This window comes from Syngnathoides biaculeatus, chromosome 6 (assembly GCF_019802595.1).
Source record: "Syngnathoides biaculeatus isolate LvHL_M chromosome 6, ASM1980259v1, whole genome shotgun sequence".
In the NCBI taxonomy this organism is placed as follows: domain Eukaryota; kingdom Metazoa; phylum Chordata; class Actinopteri; order Syngnathiformes; family Syngnathidae; genus Syngnathoides; species Syngnathoides biaculeatus.
Window position 1 is genome coordinate 34251530 of NC_084645.1, and position 15586 is coordinate 34267115.

Below are 15586 nucleotides of genomic sequence, written 5' to 3' on the forward strand. Positions count from 1 at the left end.
CGCCCATATGCATTACAAAGGGGAAGTTACAAAGGCACTGAACAGATGAAAAATGGAAAGACAGTTGGTCCTGATGAGATACCAGTGGAGGTATAGAAGCAATTTGGAGAGGTGGAGTTTTTGACCAACTTATTCAATAGAATACTAGCGGGAGAGAAGATGCCAGAAGAATGGAGGAAAAGTGTGCTTGTCCCCATTTTTAAGAACAAAGGCGATGTTCAGAGGTGTGGAAACTGTAGAGGAATAAAGATGATGAGCCACACAATGAAGTCATGGGAAAGAGTAGTGAAGTAGTGGAGGCTAGACTCAGGACAGAAGTAAGTATCTGCGAGCAACAGTATGGTTTCATGCCTAGAATGAGTACCACAGATGCTTTATTTTCTTTGAGGATGCTCGTGGAAAAGTACAGAGAAGGTCAGAAGGAGCTACATTGTGTCTTTGTAGACCAAGAGAAAGCCTAAGACAGAGTACCAAGAGAGGAACTGTGGTACTGCATGCGCAAATCTGGTGTGGTGGAGAAATATGTTAGAATAGTACAGGACATGTATGAGGGCAGCAGAGCAGCGATGAGATGTTCCATATGTGTCAGAAGAATTTAAGGTGGAGGTGGAACTGCATCGGGGATCCCCGCTGAGCCCCTTCCTGTTTGTGGTGGTAATGGATAGGCTGACAGATGAGGTTAGACTGAATTCCCCTTGGACTATGATGTTCGCAGATGATATTGTGATCTGCAGTGAAAGCAGGGAGCAGGTGGAGGATCATTTAAAAAGATGGAGCCACACACTGGATAGGAGAGGAATGAAGATTAGCCAAAGTAAAACAGAATATGTGTGCATGAATGTGAGGGGCGGAGGTTGAAGAGTGAAGCTCCAGAGAGAAGAGATAGTGAGGGTTGACGACTTCAACTACTTGGGGTCAGCAATACAGATCAATGGAGAGTGTGGTAAGGAAGTGAAGAAACGGGTCCAAGCGAGGTGGAATAGTTAGCGGAAGGTGTCTGGTGTTCTACGTGACGGAAGAGTCTCCGCTAGGATGAAGGGCAAAGTTTAGAAAACAGTGGTGAGGCTGGCCACGATGTACGGTGGCACTGAAGAAACAACAGGAAGCAGAACTGGAGGTAGCCGAAATGAAGGTGCTGAGGTTCTCGTTCGGAGTGAGCAGGTTGGATAGGATTACAAATGAGCTCAATAGAGAGACAGCCAAAGTTGGATGTGTTGGAGACAAGGTTAGAGAGAGCAGACTTTGATGGTTTGGACATGTTCAGAGGCGACAGAGTGAGTATATTGGTAGAAGGGTGCTGAGGATGGAGATGCCAGGCAAAAGACCAAAAGGAAGACTAAAGAAAACGCTGATGGATATTGTGAGGGAGGACATGAGGACAGTGGGTGTTAGAAAAGAAGATGCACGAGATAGGCTTAGATGGAAAAAGATGACACACTGTGGCGACCCCTTACAGGATATAACCCGAAAGGAGAAGAGGAAGAAGATACCTGTAAGGTGTTTGCCATTGCATATTAGCATTAAGCTGGCGGACTTTCTAAAGACAAAGGTAATGTAATTTTGTTAAAAACGTGTGATCCTTTGTTTTGTTTAGTTTTAGAGTAAAAAAAAAAAATGGATTGACAATAAACAGCTGGAGTTCACTGCCGCCATCGTTAGTGGCACAGAAAATGGATGGATGCGTTTTAGATGTTTTTCTACAAGGACTACATTTTACAGCTCTCATTAAGCATCTATTTGCTGAGGCGGCTGGTCATTATTACGCTAGTTTTTGTGGTGATTTACAAAACACTATCTATTTTAGGATCGCATGGCAAAAACGGGATGAATTTTTGTGCTGTCTCTAATAAATCTGATTACTATTGCCTCTTGCTTCCAGCACGGGGATTATAAACCAACTCGTTGAAATCTCCCTTTCCAATCTCCCTCTCAGTACAAGTGAGTGTTGTAGGCTGGCCGCAGCAGCGCATTCCCTGCTTGTTCGAGCCCCCAGGACTGGTTAGGAAATAACATCTTCCTCACAGTCTTTGGGAGGACGTGGTCTAGACTTAAGTTTCTCCCCTGTTGGCCGAAATACAATATCCCTTGTGACCCCTTGATTTGCCTGCCTTTCTGCTTCCCTACAGTGTGGATATGGAATAACAATAGTCTTGTGAGTGAGCCTGCCTCAAGGGGAAAAAAAAAAACAATGTGCAGCATTGAAGCATCTGGTTTCGCTTTACAGACTACAGAAAAATCCTTGAATGACCTCAATGACTTTCACACGGCAAGAGCAGAGCACAGCATACACGTCCAGTGCAAGTGACATTCAAAGTCCTCCCCTCTGGGATTTTAGTGTGCTTCCAAGGAATTTTGCATTCAGATCAAAACAGTGGAAAAAAACGTGCAACAGCGGACAAACGCTACAGAAAACTTCCACACAGGATGTACAGGATGTCATCGTACACCAAGAATGGCCTGGCTCATCAATAATTTCATGGCTGCAGGAATGTTTTGCAGGGGCAGAAAGCCTTGTAATAAGCCATAAGCCAAGACTAGTGGTGAGGCAACATTGTTGGCCGACTAAAACCAACAATTACAGTGTCTCACATTTAAATGACCTCTTTATGAACACACACTACAACTCAATTTAGTTTATTCTTCCGCCTTGGTGTGATTTACAGAAGGCTACAGTCTCTAGCATCACCAATAATGCCCCAGCAGAATTAATAGTGAGAATATGAGAGCATCTGTGAAAAGGAGGCGGGGGTGGGCTCACGATCCACTACTACGGTACCAAACTCCCTCCCATGCACACATGACAACAGCGCAGATGAGAGGCGGAAGCTGGCGAGAGGACCGCGGTGGCTGGGCACACATCTCGAGGAATTCCTGAGATTCAAATTGTATTTTTAAAACACATTTGATCACAAATAAGCGGGCTGCTGCTGCACCTGTATTACTGGAGTGCGTATGTTTAAGTGCGAATTATGTAGTAATTACGTTTCAGAACAGTTCCAATCCATGTTATTCTTCATCCTCATAGATCTACTGTATTAAAATGAGAAGTGTCAAATAACGGCGCGATTGTGCCGGTTCCTAGCGCACAAGCACGGCTCGCCGGGTTGAGCCGAGCGAAAGCTAGCTATCTCACGTCAAGCGTACATTTTCCTCCCTCCTCCCGTCATTTTTTCAATACGTTACATTTACACGTGTCAATTTGAAACATCTTTATTGACATTTGCGTCCCTCGATCAGATCGACCCCACATAGAACAAATAAATGAAACAATTGCGTTGAGTACATACCACGATTATCTGCTTCGTCCGCTGTCGGTGACGCCAAGTCAGAGCATTACACGCTGTTAATGTTTGAGGCTGACAGAACGGCTAACCACCGGTTTTACTAGCATCTGAATACCGGGAACGGGAAAGGACGAAGAGGAGGTGGGAGTAAGGTGGGGATGAGGGAGGGTGGGAGGTAGGAAGGTAAGGGGAGGGGGCAGCTGACAGTTGATGGAGGATGACTTGAATTAAAAAAAAAAAAAAAAAAAAAGTGGGGGGAAGGGGATATTGAAGTAGGGGTCCTCTAGTGGCTTTGTCGTAGAAGTACACACATTTTGTGCAAGAAAATCGAGGTGGACGGGCTGGGGGATGGGCTCGGAGTGACCTTGAAAAGCACTGGAGAAAAATTTAGAAAATATATCAATAAATACTGTACTTAATCTGTGGTGATAATCAAGGAGAAAGAAAATCAGGGACTCTCCATTGGATGTGACATGGCAGGACGTTTTTTTAAAAAATCTGTTTTCATAACAAGTCTAGCTATCACTAAGGAGGAAGGTTTTTTTTTTTTTGTAAGTATACAATATTTATCCATTTTTTTCCCTTTAAATTGTGATGAGGATGACAAGTGAATTGGAGCCTATCTCAGCATAAGGTATGATCAGTCTTGTGATCTAGTGGAGTACAAATTTGTCCTTTATGTCATTATCTCTATTTTTGATATTTTTTACTCCATTGCATGTCATACTTTTTTTTTTTTTTTAGAAAAAACAACGGAGCTTGTTGTTTAAGTAAATGGCTCATGTGATGGCCAGACTAGTATGTGCTAGCCAACTTCCCTCATTAGCTAACATCCAGATCTTAACTAAACCACTTAATGTAAGCATCAAAATACAATTAAAATAAATAAAAACAATGCCCAAATGCCTGCTGGGATAGGCTGATGATCAGTCATGACTATAATGGGGTGAAGTGGTACTCTATAAATAATATAGATGGATAATGTACACAAAATGTCGGTTTACGGGGGAATGCGACGAGTTGCAAAATTCAAGGTTTAAAATATGTAAGACCATAGGCGCTATGGTCTTGAGGTAAAAAAAAAAAAAAAAAAGTAAATCATTACTGTACAAAAAACGTTTTACTATAGTAAGTGAAGAGAAATGTTATTGTTGTAATGAATCACCATATTCTAGCCCAGATTTACTCAGCATGTCTCAAGGGACAATCATGAGAATTTTTCCTCTTAAATGGCACAATTCAGATGTGCTTCATGGCACCATAAACAAAACAAAAACAAAAAAAATCAATGGAAAGAATCCCATCAGATAGGAATAAGCCTTCTTCCAAGCATCGATAAAAATATGACACGAATCAGATACTGTATTTGCCAATTCAAATGCCGCATAAGACAGATGGGATTTTCACATCACTCATAGTTTCAAATCAGTGAAACATACCAATTTGAGACATTTGCAAAAAACAAATGAAACATAAGCACATTTAAAAATAGCCATTGTGCAATTATGGCTGCGCTACATTTGAGACATGTCGATCATTAAATAAGCAATATAAAAGTAGACAAAGGCCAGGAGTATCATGGAGGTTACCCTCTTTTAAATTATTGGGAGAAAAGATCACTCCAAGTAAATGGTATGTAACATTTATTTAATATTTTACAATAGTAGTGCTCACTGAATTTAAAGGAATGTCACAATTTCTGAATTAATATTGTTGCGTAATCACAAAAAAGTAACTTTCATGACAAGTGAACTTTCTGTACATGAGTCAAACCTGGGAGAAAGCTCAACAGTTCCTCGGGTTTGCTCACCATCTTAACATTATCCTGATGAGCCAGACTGAAATATTCAGGGACCAATATGGGCCAATCAAATTCAAAAGTTCAACACAATTGTAATGCCTATCAGTTTCTGCTCTTTTCTAATGGAGACTGCTTGGCATGTTCAATAAAATAGATGCAACAGTGAGTTAATATTATGGTTACATTAAAAAATAATAATAATAAGACACCTGTACACAATAAGAACTTCTCTACTGTTGGCTTTCACATAGGGGCTCGTCCTCAGCCTCCAGTCCCACTCTCCTCAATGACTCAGTGTACTTTTGCTTTCCCAGACTGACGATGTCTTCAATCTCCTCTGCAAGATCCCTCCTGCCACTCTCAATCATGGCTGCCATCAATCGTGACACCGCCCCAGGCCCGGCGCTCTTCTGTCCTCGGGCCCAGTGGAAGAGCATGTCTAGTATCAAACCGCCAAGGTTGTCCCTGGTGAGAAGAGCAGCAGAATGTCCCAAATAAATTTCACCACATTAGTTAGTGAATGGGTCACTTATGGTGTGGTGGTACAGTCGCTTGACCTTGGTATGGGCAGAATGGGTGCACTTCTGACTCAGTGACAGTGTGAATGTGAGTGCGAATATTGCACTGTTGTGTCTGTATGTGCCCTGGGACTGTCTAGCGACCAGTTCATGATATGGTCTGCCTGTCGTCCAGAGTCAGCTGTGATGGGCTCCAATTTCCCGCAACGCTAACCAGCAGAAGCAGTGTTGAAAATGGAAGGATGGAAGTTTATGAAATAATGGATAGAAGTTAATGCAGTGAGCACAAACAGGGAGTAAAGAATTGATACAACCAGTTGAGGTGCTACATTGTGATATTACCCGTCATCTGGGCATGAAATGTGCGTGTGATGAATCACATAGCGTTGGAAAGTGCTTTGGGCACATCTAAATTAGAACAGAAAAAAATGAACGCACCTCATTTATCATTTCATGAACATGATTTACAACATGCTGAATGATTTTGTAAATATTGAGCATGCTAAATCACATCAAAAGAGTTCATTTTGCATGCATGCCTGAAAGAATGTGTTACGTGAGCATGAGGAGAAAACCGAGGGTGGTGGTGGGGGGGATGAGCATCAGCCTATGTGTGTAATCTCCTGCAATGTCCCAGATGGCTTAGTAGCATCTAACACCGCAGATTAAAACAATCAAAATTCTCTCCCATTTCTCTCCCAATGCAACTCACAGCACATCCCATATCATGTCCTCTTTTAGCGACACTAACATCAAAACACACCCTATCATTTTGTCTTTCACATTTTAATCCTGATACACTTTTGAAAGATATCTAATTATATGAATTAAAAGGATTAGATGAGGGTGGCTAAATATTTCTGCGCATTTCAAATTACACCTTTCCTCTACATATATTCATGCTTAGGATGTGTATCCATGACTACTACAGGCTGTATTTCCTTTCTACTTTTTTACTTTCTTACGGCAGACACCCGCTATTTTCAGGTGATCGGTACTCTCTCTCTCGCTTTCCCCCCACCCGTCTCTATCCCACCCAGACCTTCCTTGCGTCAAGGTGTCTGCTGCATGAAATCCAGATATTGACACCCATTCTAACTGGAGTTAAATTATTTTTTCAAACGCACAAATTATTGAATAAGCAGGGGGCAGGGGGGTGTCCACTGTAAACACAAGTGAAGAAGCCCTAGTGAGCAATTCAGTGATATAAATCAAACCAAAAAAGATGAGTACTGTCCTTCCAATAATATTAGATTCACAGTCCTGGACTTTTGTTTGTTTTCCAATCCAAACCTGTATTTGTATTGGATGCGTTCTAACTCCTGGTAGCTGAAACCGAGATTGATCCCAATCATTCTCCAATCCTGTCCAATCTGGAGGGAGATGGACAGTAGATTGGCTTCTGTCAGGTAGCCGCTCTCGGGATCGCCGAGGTTCAGAGGAGGAAGCTGGAGCTCATCCGTTATGTATTGGTTCTCAGCATCGAGCGCCTACCAAAACAGCAGAAAAGAGGAACTAATATGAGTGAACTGCGCAAAAAAAAAAACCTAATCCAATCAACATGGAATAGCTATACACATATATATATCAGTGACATTAATTACATAATAACAACCATAATACCTCTGTAAAATAAAACAGCAAGATATATTAAAAGTGTTGCCTTTAAGATATGATGCTCAATTCTGAGAAATATTCATGTAACACTTACCTTCGTATAGAAATGCACTGCATCATAATACACTGGTGCCTGAGATACAAGTTAAATTTGTTCCATTACCATGCTCTTACCTCAAAACATAGTTCCCCCTTAAAATGAATGGAAATGCAATTCATCAGTTCTACTCCCCCCTAAAACATTTTTTTCACATTTGTAGTATCGCAGTTTAACGGAAAATACATCCATCTATCCATTTTTTGTAGCGCTTATCCTCTCTTGGGTCGTGCCGGTCCCGGACCCTGTCCCAGCTATACACATATACACATACTACAAACTGAAGTACATGCTCTGCCTTTAAATTCTCTCTTTCTCTCGACCTACCTACCCCACCCCCACCTTCCTTGCATCAAGCTGTCTGTCTCTGGTTACGTTCCTCAAGCTTTTATTTTACGTCTTTATAAGAAAACTTGCACTCAATATCACAGTATTTGGACCAACACACAAACCCAACATTTGCATCCCCACGTAAACTGCAGTTCTTTTTTAAAGTTATGCAACTTAAAGCCGATCTGTTGCTGTGCAAATCCTCCACATTCCATTGACCTGAATTTCTCGCATATTCTGCAGAATATGGTACATTAATGTCTCTTTGTAACTTCTCCGGAGTAATGGATCTCTTGTCCACAACTTGAAATTGTTCTTAACACCATTAACAGGTTTTTTTTTTCTGTTTAATGTTCATTGTCAGTCTGTGTTTGTTTCTATGGAGACCATGAGGGTTTTTCAAATACACATGTAATTTTCTTTGCTGTATATTGTAGTTAGTTTGATAGTTACCTCCAACTGGTAGTGGCAATCAACAGCTTGATTGTTCTTTTTTAAAGATTATTTTAATAACTGCCATACCGCTGCTTGTTGTGAAGTCAGTGGAGCCACCTGCCACTTTATAGCACTCGTGTCTCAAATTTGAGTTTGAAACCCAAAGCAAAAACTCAGCTGATCGACATATCTTGAAAGATTGGTAAATCAGGTCAATCGTATGTTGAGGCATCACTATACAACCAAATATTTTGGTTGCCTGATTTAGCTGGATGATCAACTAAGTATTAAAAACATCTCCCAGTACTATAGTACAATTCTTCACAAGTGTAATCCACATCTACAATATATTTTTAATGACAACACTTGCGTTAGTATTAACTGTGGAGGGAGATGTAAAGCAACTGGGATATTAAGCTCATTATCACAATGAAATAATGCACAAACCTCTGTGTGTTAAATTATATTAAGTTATAAAAAAATGTCACCCCAACATGTTGAACTGACAGGAAGTCTTAGCGGTAAAGTTGCAAGCCATTGGCTATCATGTCCTTTCCTCTTCCTTAATACTTCCTCTGGCAAACCACTGGGAAACTCCCCTCTGTAAAACGACACCTGTAACACATGCACACAAAAAAAAAATCTCAATTTTCAGATCAATCTTTGAACACTATCTTTTTAATCGAAACACAAAGAACAAAGAAAGTGATTTTTAAAATGAAAGTGGCTCATTTCCAGCCATAGTTTGAAAAAGTAATACATAAGGTGCATAATATGAATGAAAATAAATAAATATTCACCAAAACACTTGTTTGGACCGACTTTTAAAATGTTCACGTAAGGTACATTTTCAGCCACTGTGGTTACTTGGCTTTGAAGAAAATTGTCTTACTTCGCCCCTCACTGGACCGCGGAGGCCATTCGCAGGAGATATGTAAACCTCCTTTAGATTCTTGAGGCTGGAGTAAAACACAAAACAAAGTCTTCCCCCAACACAGTCTGGTCTGTCTGGTGAGACAAAGAAACCAATATCTCAGCAATGCTTGAAAAGAAACTAAAAGTTGATTATGTCACAATAGTACATCACAAAAACTGAAAACCTGACCTGTGAATATTCTGATTTGTGATAGTTAATAAAATGGGACTTCTGACCTGTGCAGATTTCTAAGCCTCTCTCAAAGCCAGCAAAGAACTGCTCTCCTTCAAGAAGGTCACACAGGTCCGAAGGCTGGGGTCCATCATACTGGTTTGACAGTGACTGTATTCTGTCTTCTACCTGGGAAGGAACCGTCAAAAAGAGTAGTTATAAATATAAAACACATTTTACAGAAGTGAAAGTCTTCACCATAAACTCTGTGCAGTGATTTTTTTTTTTTTTTTGCAGCATTAGTTTTACTTTAATTAGCAATTTGAAGTCTCAGGGAACATTAACAGAACAAGAGCAGTGTCCAATTTATTGTAGTTACAATTCAACACCAAGTGAACGTACACAAACACCAACCTTGTTAGCTGGTAAACACTGCAGCAGGACTTGCGCCGGATCCGTTTTCCGCTGGAGGACCATGAATTGGACTTTAAACTGCTTCAGCCTTTGGTAGACCTTCCTTACCATGCCACTAACACAACTCTGAGTCCTGTACCACAGCCAGTACCTATGATCACATGCAAAACACAAAGATGAAAAACTGAAATGGAGCTAAAATTTAAAACATGTGAATATTGAGATTTCATTACAGATACTTACCAAGAGAAATGTGTAATATAGAAAATGGCATACAAATGGGTGACATAGAGAGACACTTGTGATGTGATGTCTGTCCAGGTTTGGGCAGTGGGGTCTCCATGGAGTAGACACAAACAGGACTTATCAACTGTGTGACCTGCAGACAAGCCCAGCATCAAAATTAAGAATAAATATTGTACAAAAACAACAAATGAAGATGCTTATAATTGACTCTGAATGTCAGAGTTGAGTTTTCATGTTAAATTTAGATGCAGATTCTCTCTGGACCAACTTTGGACTATCTGACCCTGATTTTCTTTATAATGGACATCGGGACTATCAAAATAATATATGGGACATTCTTGAAAGAACAGCCACCCATATTTGGAAAAAAAAAACTATATTAAGTCATGCCAGGATTTTATACACAGAAGAACTGAAACTGAGGCAAGTAAAAACATAATTGGGAAACATTTTAAAGAGTCGATTTTACCTGTTAGCCCTGGTGGCAGTGGCACCTGAACTTTGATTGGCTGAAGAAAATGTAAACTTGGAGTTTGTGAGAGGCAGAGGAGAGGGCTAACACTTGCCTGTGGATCACCACATAGTGCCTGGACCTCTGACACAGACACCTGCAGCACCTATGACGGAGGATCACCACGAGTTTATTTTGGTGCATCTAGAAAGTACTCACAGATCCTTCACTTGTTCCACATTTTAGGTTATAGCTTTATTCAAGAGTGTATCACTGTATATTTAACTTTAAGCTTAAAGATTCCACACAACATACACATACTGACAACACAGAATCATGTGTATGTATGTAATCAAAAAAAAAAAAAAAAAAGACAGCACATCTAAAGCAACTATTCACAAGCTTTGCCATGAAGCTCAATATTGAGCACAGGTGCATGCCGTTTTCACTCATCATTCTTTAGATGTTTGAATGTTTGACAGTGCAGGTTACAGCACATATCAACCAGGAATTTGAAGTTAAGTATCGTCTGAAGACCTCAGAGACAGGATTGTCTCAAGGCAAAGATCTATGGAACGATACAGAAAAAAACGTGAATGTCTTGTGACCTTCATCATTGTTAAATGGAAGAAGTTTGGAACCACAGAACTTTCCGAGAGTTGGCCACCCGGTCAAAACTGTAAGATCGGAGAAAATGTGCTTAGGTGACAAAGAAACTGAAAGTAACTGTCAGATCATCAGTGGTAGAAGTAAACCTTTCAAAAGTAGAAGATCTCTACAGCAATCTGGTCCATACAGCAGGTCTGTATGGACCAGAAGCCACAACTCATGAGGACTCCGGAAGCCACTCTTTAGTAAAAGCGTCATGGCAAATACATTTTTCATGTTGGCATTATGGCAGGTATTGTATATTATACATCCATCCATTTTCTTAGCCGGTTATCCTCAGAAGGGTCCCGGGGGATGTTGGAGCCTATCACAGCTGTCAACGGGCAGAAGGCGGGGTACACCCTTAACTGGTTGCCAGTCAATTCCAGGGCACATCGAGACAAACAGTCACACTCACAATCACACCAAGGGGAAATTTAGAGTGTCCAATTAATGTTGCATGTTTTTGGAATGTGGGAGGAAACTGAAGTGCCCGGAGAAAACCCACACGGGCATGGGAGAACATGTAAACTCCACACAGGCGGGACCGGGATTGAACCTGGGACCGCAGAACTGTGAGGCCTACGCTTTCCAGCTGATCCACCGTGCCGCTATTGTATATTATTATTATTATTTTACTTTTGAGAAAAGGTAACACAAAACATGGTAAGAATACATTTCACATGCACTTTATAACTTGGGCGTCACTGTGGCTCAACTAGTAAAACATTGGCCTCACAGTTCTGAGGTCCCGGTTTCAAACCTGCCTGCGTGGAGTTTCCATGTTCACCCCATGCCTGTGTGGATATTCTCCTGGGCACTCCGGTTTCCTCTCACATTCCCAAAAACATGCAACATTAATTGGAAACTCTAAATTGCCCCTATGTGTGATTGCGAGTGCGGCTGTTTGTCTCGATGTGCCCTGCGATTGGCTGGCAACCAGTTCAGGGTGTACCCCGCCTCCTGCCCGTTGACAGCTGGGATAGGCTCCGGCACTCCCTGCAACCCTTGTGAAGATAAGCTGCAAAGAAGATGGACGGATGGATGGGATGTATAACTTGTTGAGGTGTACAGTACAGGGTGTCCCAAAAGTCATTTTCCCATTTAGTTTTCAGTACCTTTCGGACAGACAAGAGGCAATCAGCAGTTGACAGCTTAGGCTTTGCACAATTTGTAAGCATATCATTCCCTTGATTATGGCTTTCACTCCACCTGGCACTTCATGGTTTAATAGGGTAAGTTATAGTCCACGTTGTAGCAGCATGAAAAGGCCATAAAGCTTCTCAGTTATGTGGTGAACTGCAGTCGGTAACAGAAAAAAATATTGCCAGGTGGCATTTTTGCAACGCTGGTCCTTTGTTGGTGAGCCAAAAACTGCGAAACCCAAGCTACCAAATGCCGATGGACTCATGTCTGGCCATACAACATTGTTTAGTTTTATGACTTTTGGGATACCCTGTGTACCATATTTTGTGCACATGTGCAGTATCTAACACACAATACTATGACAACCTGTAAAGTTATAGTCCGAGTTTGATTGGTGGAGTCTGGAGGGAAGTGAAGCTTGACTCTGGGGTCAGTGCTGGACACTAAAAAGGCTCCAGCTGGTGAAACTGAGCAGCTGTCTCTCACTGGACGACCCACCACAATAAACCAGGAGAACTGGCTCACAGAACAGCAGGCCAGCTAAGGAGAGACAACACATTGCAATATTTGCTTTCCAAATTTTGTGATTTCTGTGACTTTTTTTTTTTTTACCCTGGATGGAACCCCCAAGGATGAAATAGTGTGTCTCTCACATCCTTTCCTGAGAGAAGTAGGCAAAGTGCTCCATGAGTTTCCATCGTACTTCCGTACCACCACCTCCTTCCATTTTTTGCGGTGATGTGCTATACACACTTCTACTGGCTGCAAGAAAGTCTTTACATGAAGCAGATTTTTAAATACAGTAAGCAGATTCGATTTAATGCACAGTACCTTAAGAAATTTAATCCCATGAGGACGAAGTTCCAGTGGACGGCTGAGGAGAATATCATGCTCCTCGAGCAACACCCATTTTCGCTGTGGTCTTCTCTCGGCCCACTGCAGAGTTGTCAGTTTCGGCAAGCACCCCGGGGGGAACAGCAGCTGCGCCCCCCCTGGCAGAAACACATGACATCCAGCAGACGTAACGCTAAAACTGAATAGTCAAAGGAGTGAAATTGTGTTTATTGTCACACATTAAGCGGAAAAACAAATCCAACAGCAAACATATCTATGCAGTACCTGTGCTGATTGAATAGCAGATGCAACTCGGGAATATTTGGTAGTGCTTCATCTGAGCGGAAACAGTTTCATATTCAATTAACTAACGAAACGTCAATGAACACATGTACATAAAGCATTTGTTGACAATACAATAAGTATACTGAGGCAGCGTGAACCCCTGTGCCCCTTGCCCTTTCTCACCAGGTGCAGGGGGAAGAGGTGGAAGACTTGGCGGTTGCCCCAGAGGATTGTCACGAGCATCTATTTTCAGCAGAGGCAGTTCATTCAGACAAGGTGGCATGACGCGGAGGTCATTGCTGAAGATCAGAAGCTCCCTCAGCGAATCGAGAGAGCCTGGGAAACAGGACGTACAAGTGATTTATTTGATTATCGCTTTCATTTGTCTCACAAAAATGATGGGCAAACCAATTCAGTATACTCATACCCAGGGTCTCTGGCAGCCTCTTCAACTTGTTGTGGGACAGCCCAAGCTTAACAAGCTCTCCCAGAGAACCAATTTCGTTCGGCAGCACCTCGAGGAGGTTATCTGAAACATCCAGTGTATGTAGCTCTTTGAGTTGGCCTATACTCGCTGGGAGGGAAACCAGCTTGTTTCCAATAAGGGAGAGATAGTTGAGGCCGGACAGCTGGCCTATATCAGGGGACAGCTCTGAGATGCAGTTGTGACACAGCAGCAAGGCTGACAATGCAGGTAAGCTGAGAAGACACAATGGAAGGACGGAGAGCTGGTTGAAGGAGAGATCCACGTGACCCAGAAGAGAGAGGGAGACAAGGGATGTGGGTAGAGTGGTGAGGAGGCCAGGCATGGGGTTCCCTTGTGCGTCGTAAAAACAGTGCCCTTAAATTAGAGATAAAAACTTTTAAAACTAACATTTCATTCCATAAACCTGAGCATTGCAATGATATATGCCTTTAATAAAATTCTCTCTTGTGACTATTTGGCTAGAGTAGTGAAATAATTCTCTCTCATTCTTTTACACACTGGCTCACACTTATTTTACGTGTCCATGTAGAAAAATTACCACGGTAAAATCCATGATATAGTGATCAACCTGCAGTCCAAAAATATCTACAATTTAAAAATCCACAACAATGTGAGACTGCAAAAAATGAACCATGACATGGGGAGAGATGACTGCATAAGGTTCTGGGAAATGAGAAATGTACAGTAAGTATGTACCTCGTATGGCAAGTGAGCGTAGTTCTGTTAAATATGCGAGGACACCCAGTGCAGAATCCAATGCACGTTCATCCTCAGAACCAAGTCTGAGATACCGCAGCCCCCTGAGGTGCCCTGGAATGGAACTCCATAGCAGTGGCAGTGCAGATGCTCCCCCCAGGTAGATATCCAGGGTCAGCCTGGTATCAGTCAACACAGCTGAGAGCTCCACAGAGGAAGGTAGGGGTGGTGTGAGACACAACACAGAGGAAGAGGAGGACGAAAGGCTGGATATGGAACGAGTGCAGTTATCCATGAAACCGGAGGGTGAGACAAAGACGGCATCTCCGTCATCACTATGTCTCTGCACTCCGACTGTCCTCTCTGATTCCAGCTGCTCGTTGTCCACAAAATCCCAGTCCTTCTCCAAAATTTGAGAAGAACCTACTTCTTCATCTCTGCATGGAAGTGCAACTGCATCATGGTCATCTTCCAATCTGCAACCACCAGCTTCATCTCCATCTTCATCATTGCCGTTCTCTTCCTCGCAAATTTTTTCCATTAAAAAGAAACTTTTTTACGCTTAATAGTTAGCAAAGTTTAGGGGTAGGGCGAGTTTTCCAATATCGACTTCATGTATGTGTACGTAGAACACGCCCGGACATGCTAACAAGAGATAAAATACAGTACTGAGAAATATACATGATACCAATTCGTTCTCGGACGTGAGTTACGTCTTTGAGTTATGTCAATAACGGATTTCAATATCACGATTCGGCTTAAGCTCCAGGGTGTTGTATTATAATTGTGTAACGGGAACTTTTTACCTATTTTTTAAAAAACAACCCCGACTGGGTGACTCTCGGTTAAGACTTCCTCAAATTCAAGTGGGTCAAAAAAGTCAAATCTCTACGTCACTTTAACAGTTGCTCGTTTCGTGAACCCGTTGAGAAGCGCTAACACGTGGACTTCGGTTGTTAAAGGGAGAAAGCGAAAATCTCCGCCCGCCTGGCTCTTGCAGATGTAAACAAACGTTTCTTTCCAGACACCGCCAAAGTTTCAACTGAAGGCGGGACTTCGATAGTAAAGTACAGTTTGGTGGCTGTTCACGCAGATATGAATAGAAAAATAACACTTAATCACTGTAGCAAGACGCCCAAATGACGTGCCTAAGTGATGGCCATGTTAGAAGGGTCAACGTCGAAGCATTGACAACTTGGATATTGAAATG

At 42.0% G+C, this 15586-nt stretch overlaps 1 protein-coding gene across 3 annotated transcripts; it reads right to left on the reverse strand.

The window, feature by feature from the left end:
• Positions 1–4863: 4863 nt before the first annotated feature.
• On the reverse strand, positions 4864–15343 carry pidd1 (p53-induced death domain protein 1). Of its 3 annotated transcripts, none has more exons than XM_061823354.1 (15): positions 14377–15333; positions 13621–14034; positions 13377–13529; positions 13194–13245; positions 12906–13107; positions 12687–12848; positions 12441–12614; positions 10299–10446; positions 9827–9962; positions 9584–9734; positions 9235–9358; positions 8975–9090; positions 8590–8697; positions 6897–7093; positions 4864–5550 (listed from the first exon to the last, which is right to left on the reverse strand). In XM_061823354.1, exons 1-15 carry the CDS (start codon positions 14915–14917, stop codon positions 5316–5318), a joined length of 2913 nt encoding a protein of 970 aa, XP_061679338.1. In that variant the 5' UTR covers positions 14918–15333; the 3' UTR covers positions 4864–5315. The 3 variants fall into 3 exon arrangements, with proteins under 3 accessions (XP_061679338.1, XP_061679339.1, XP_061679340.1); XM_061823355.1 differs by having other exon boundaries at positions 4866–5550; positions 12687–12836; positions 14377–15330; XM_061823356.1 differs by lacking the exon at positions 4864–5550 and having other exon boundaries at positions 6940–7093; positions 8571–8697; positions 14377–15343.
• Positions 15344–15586: the final 243 nt, after the last annotated feature.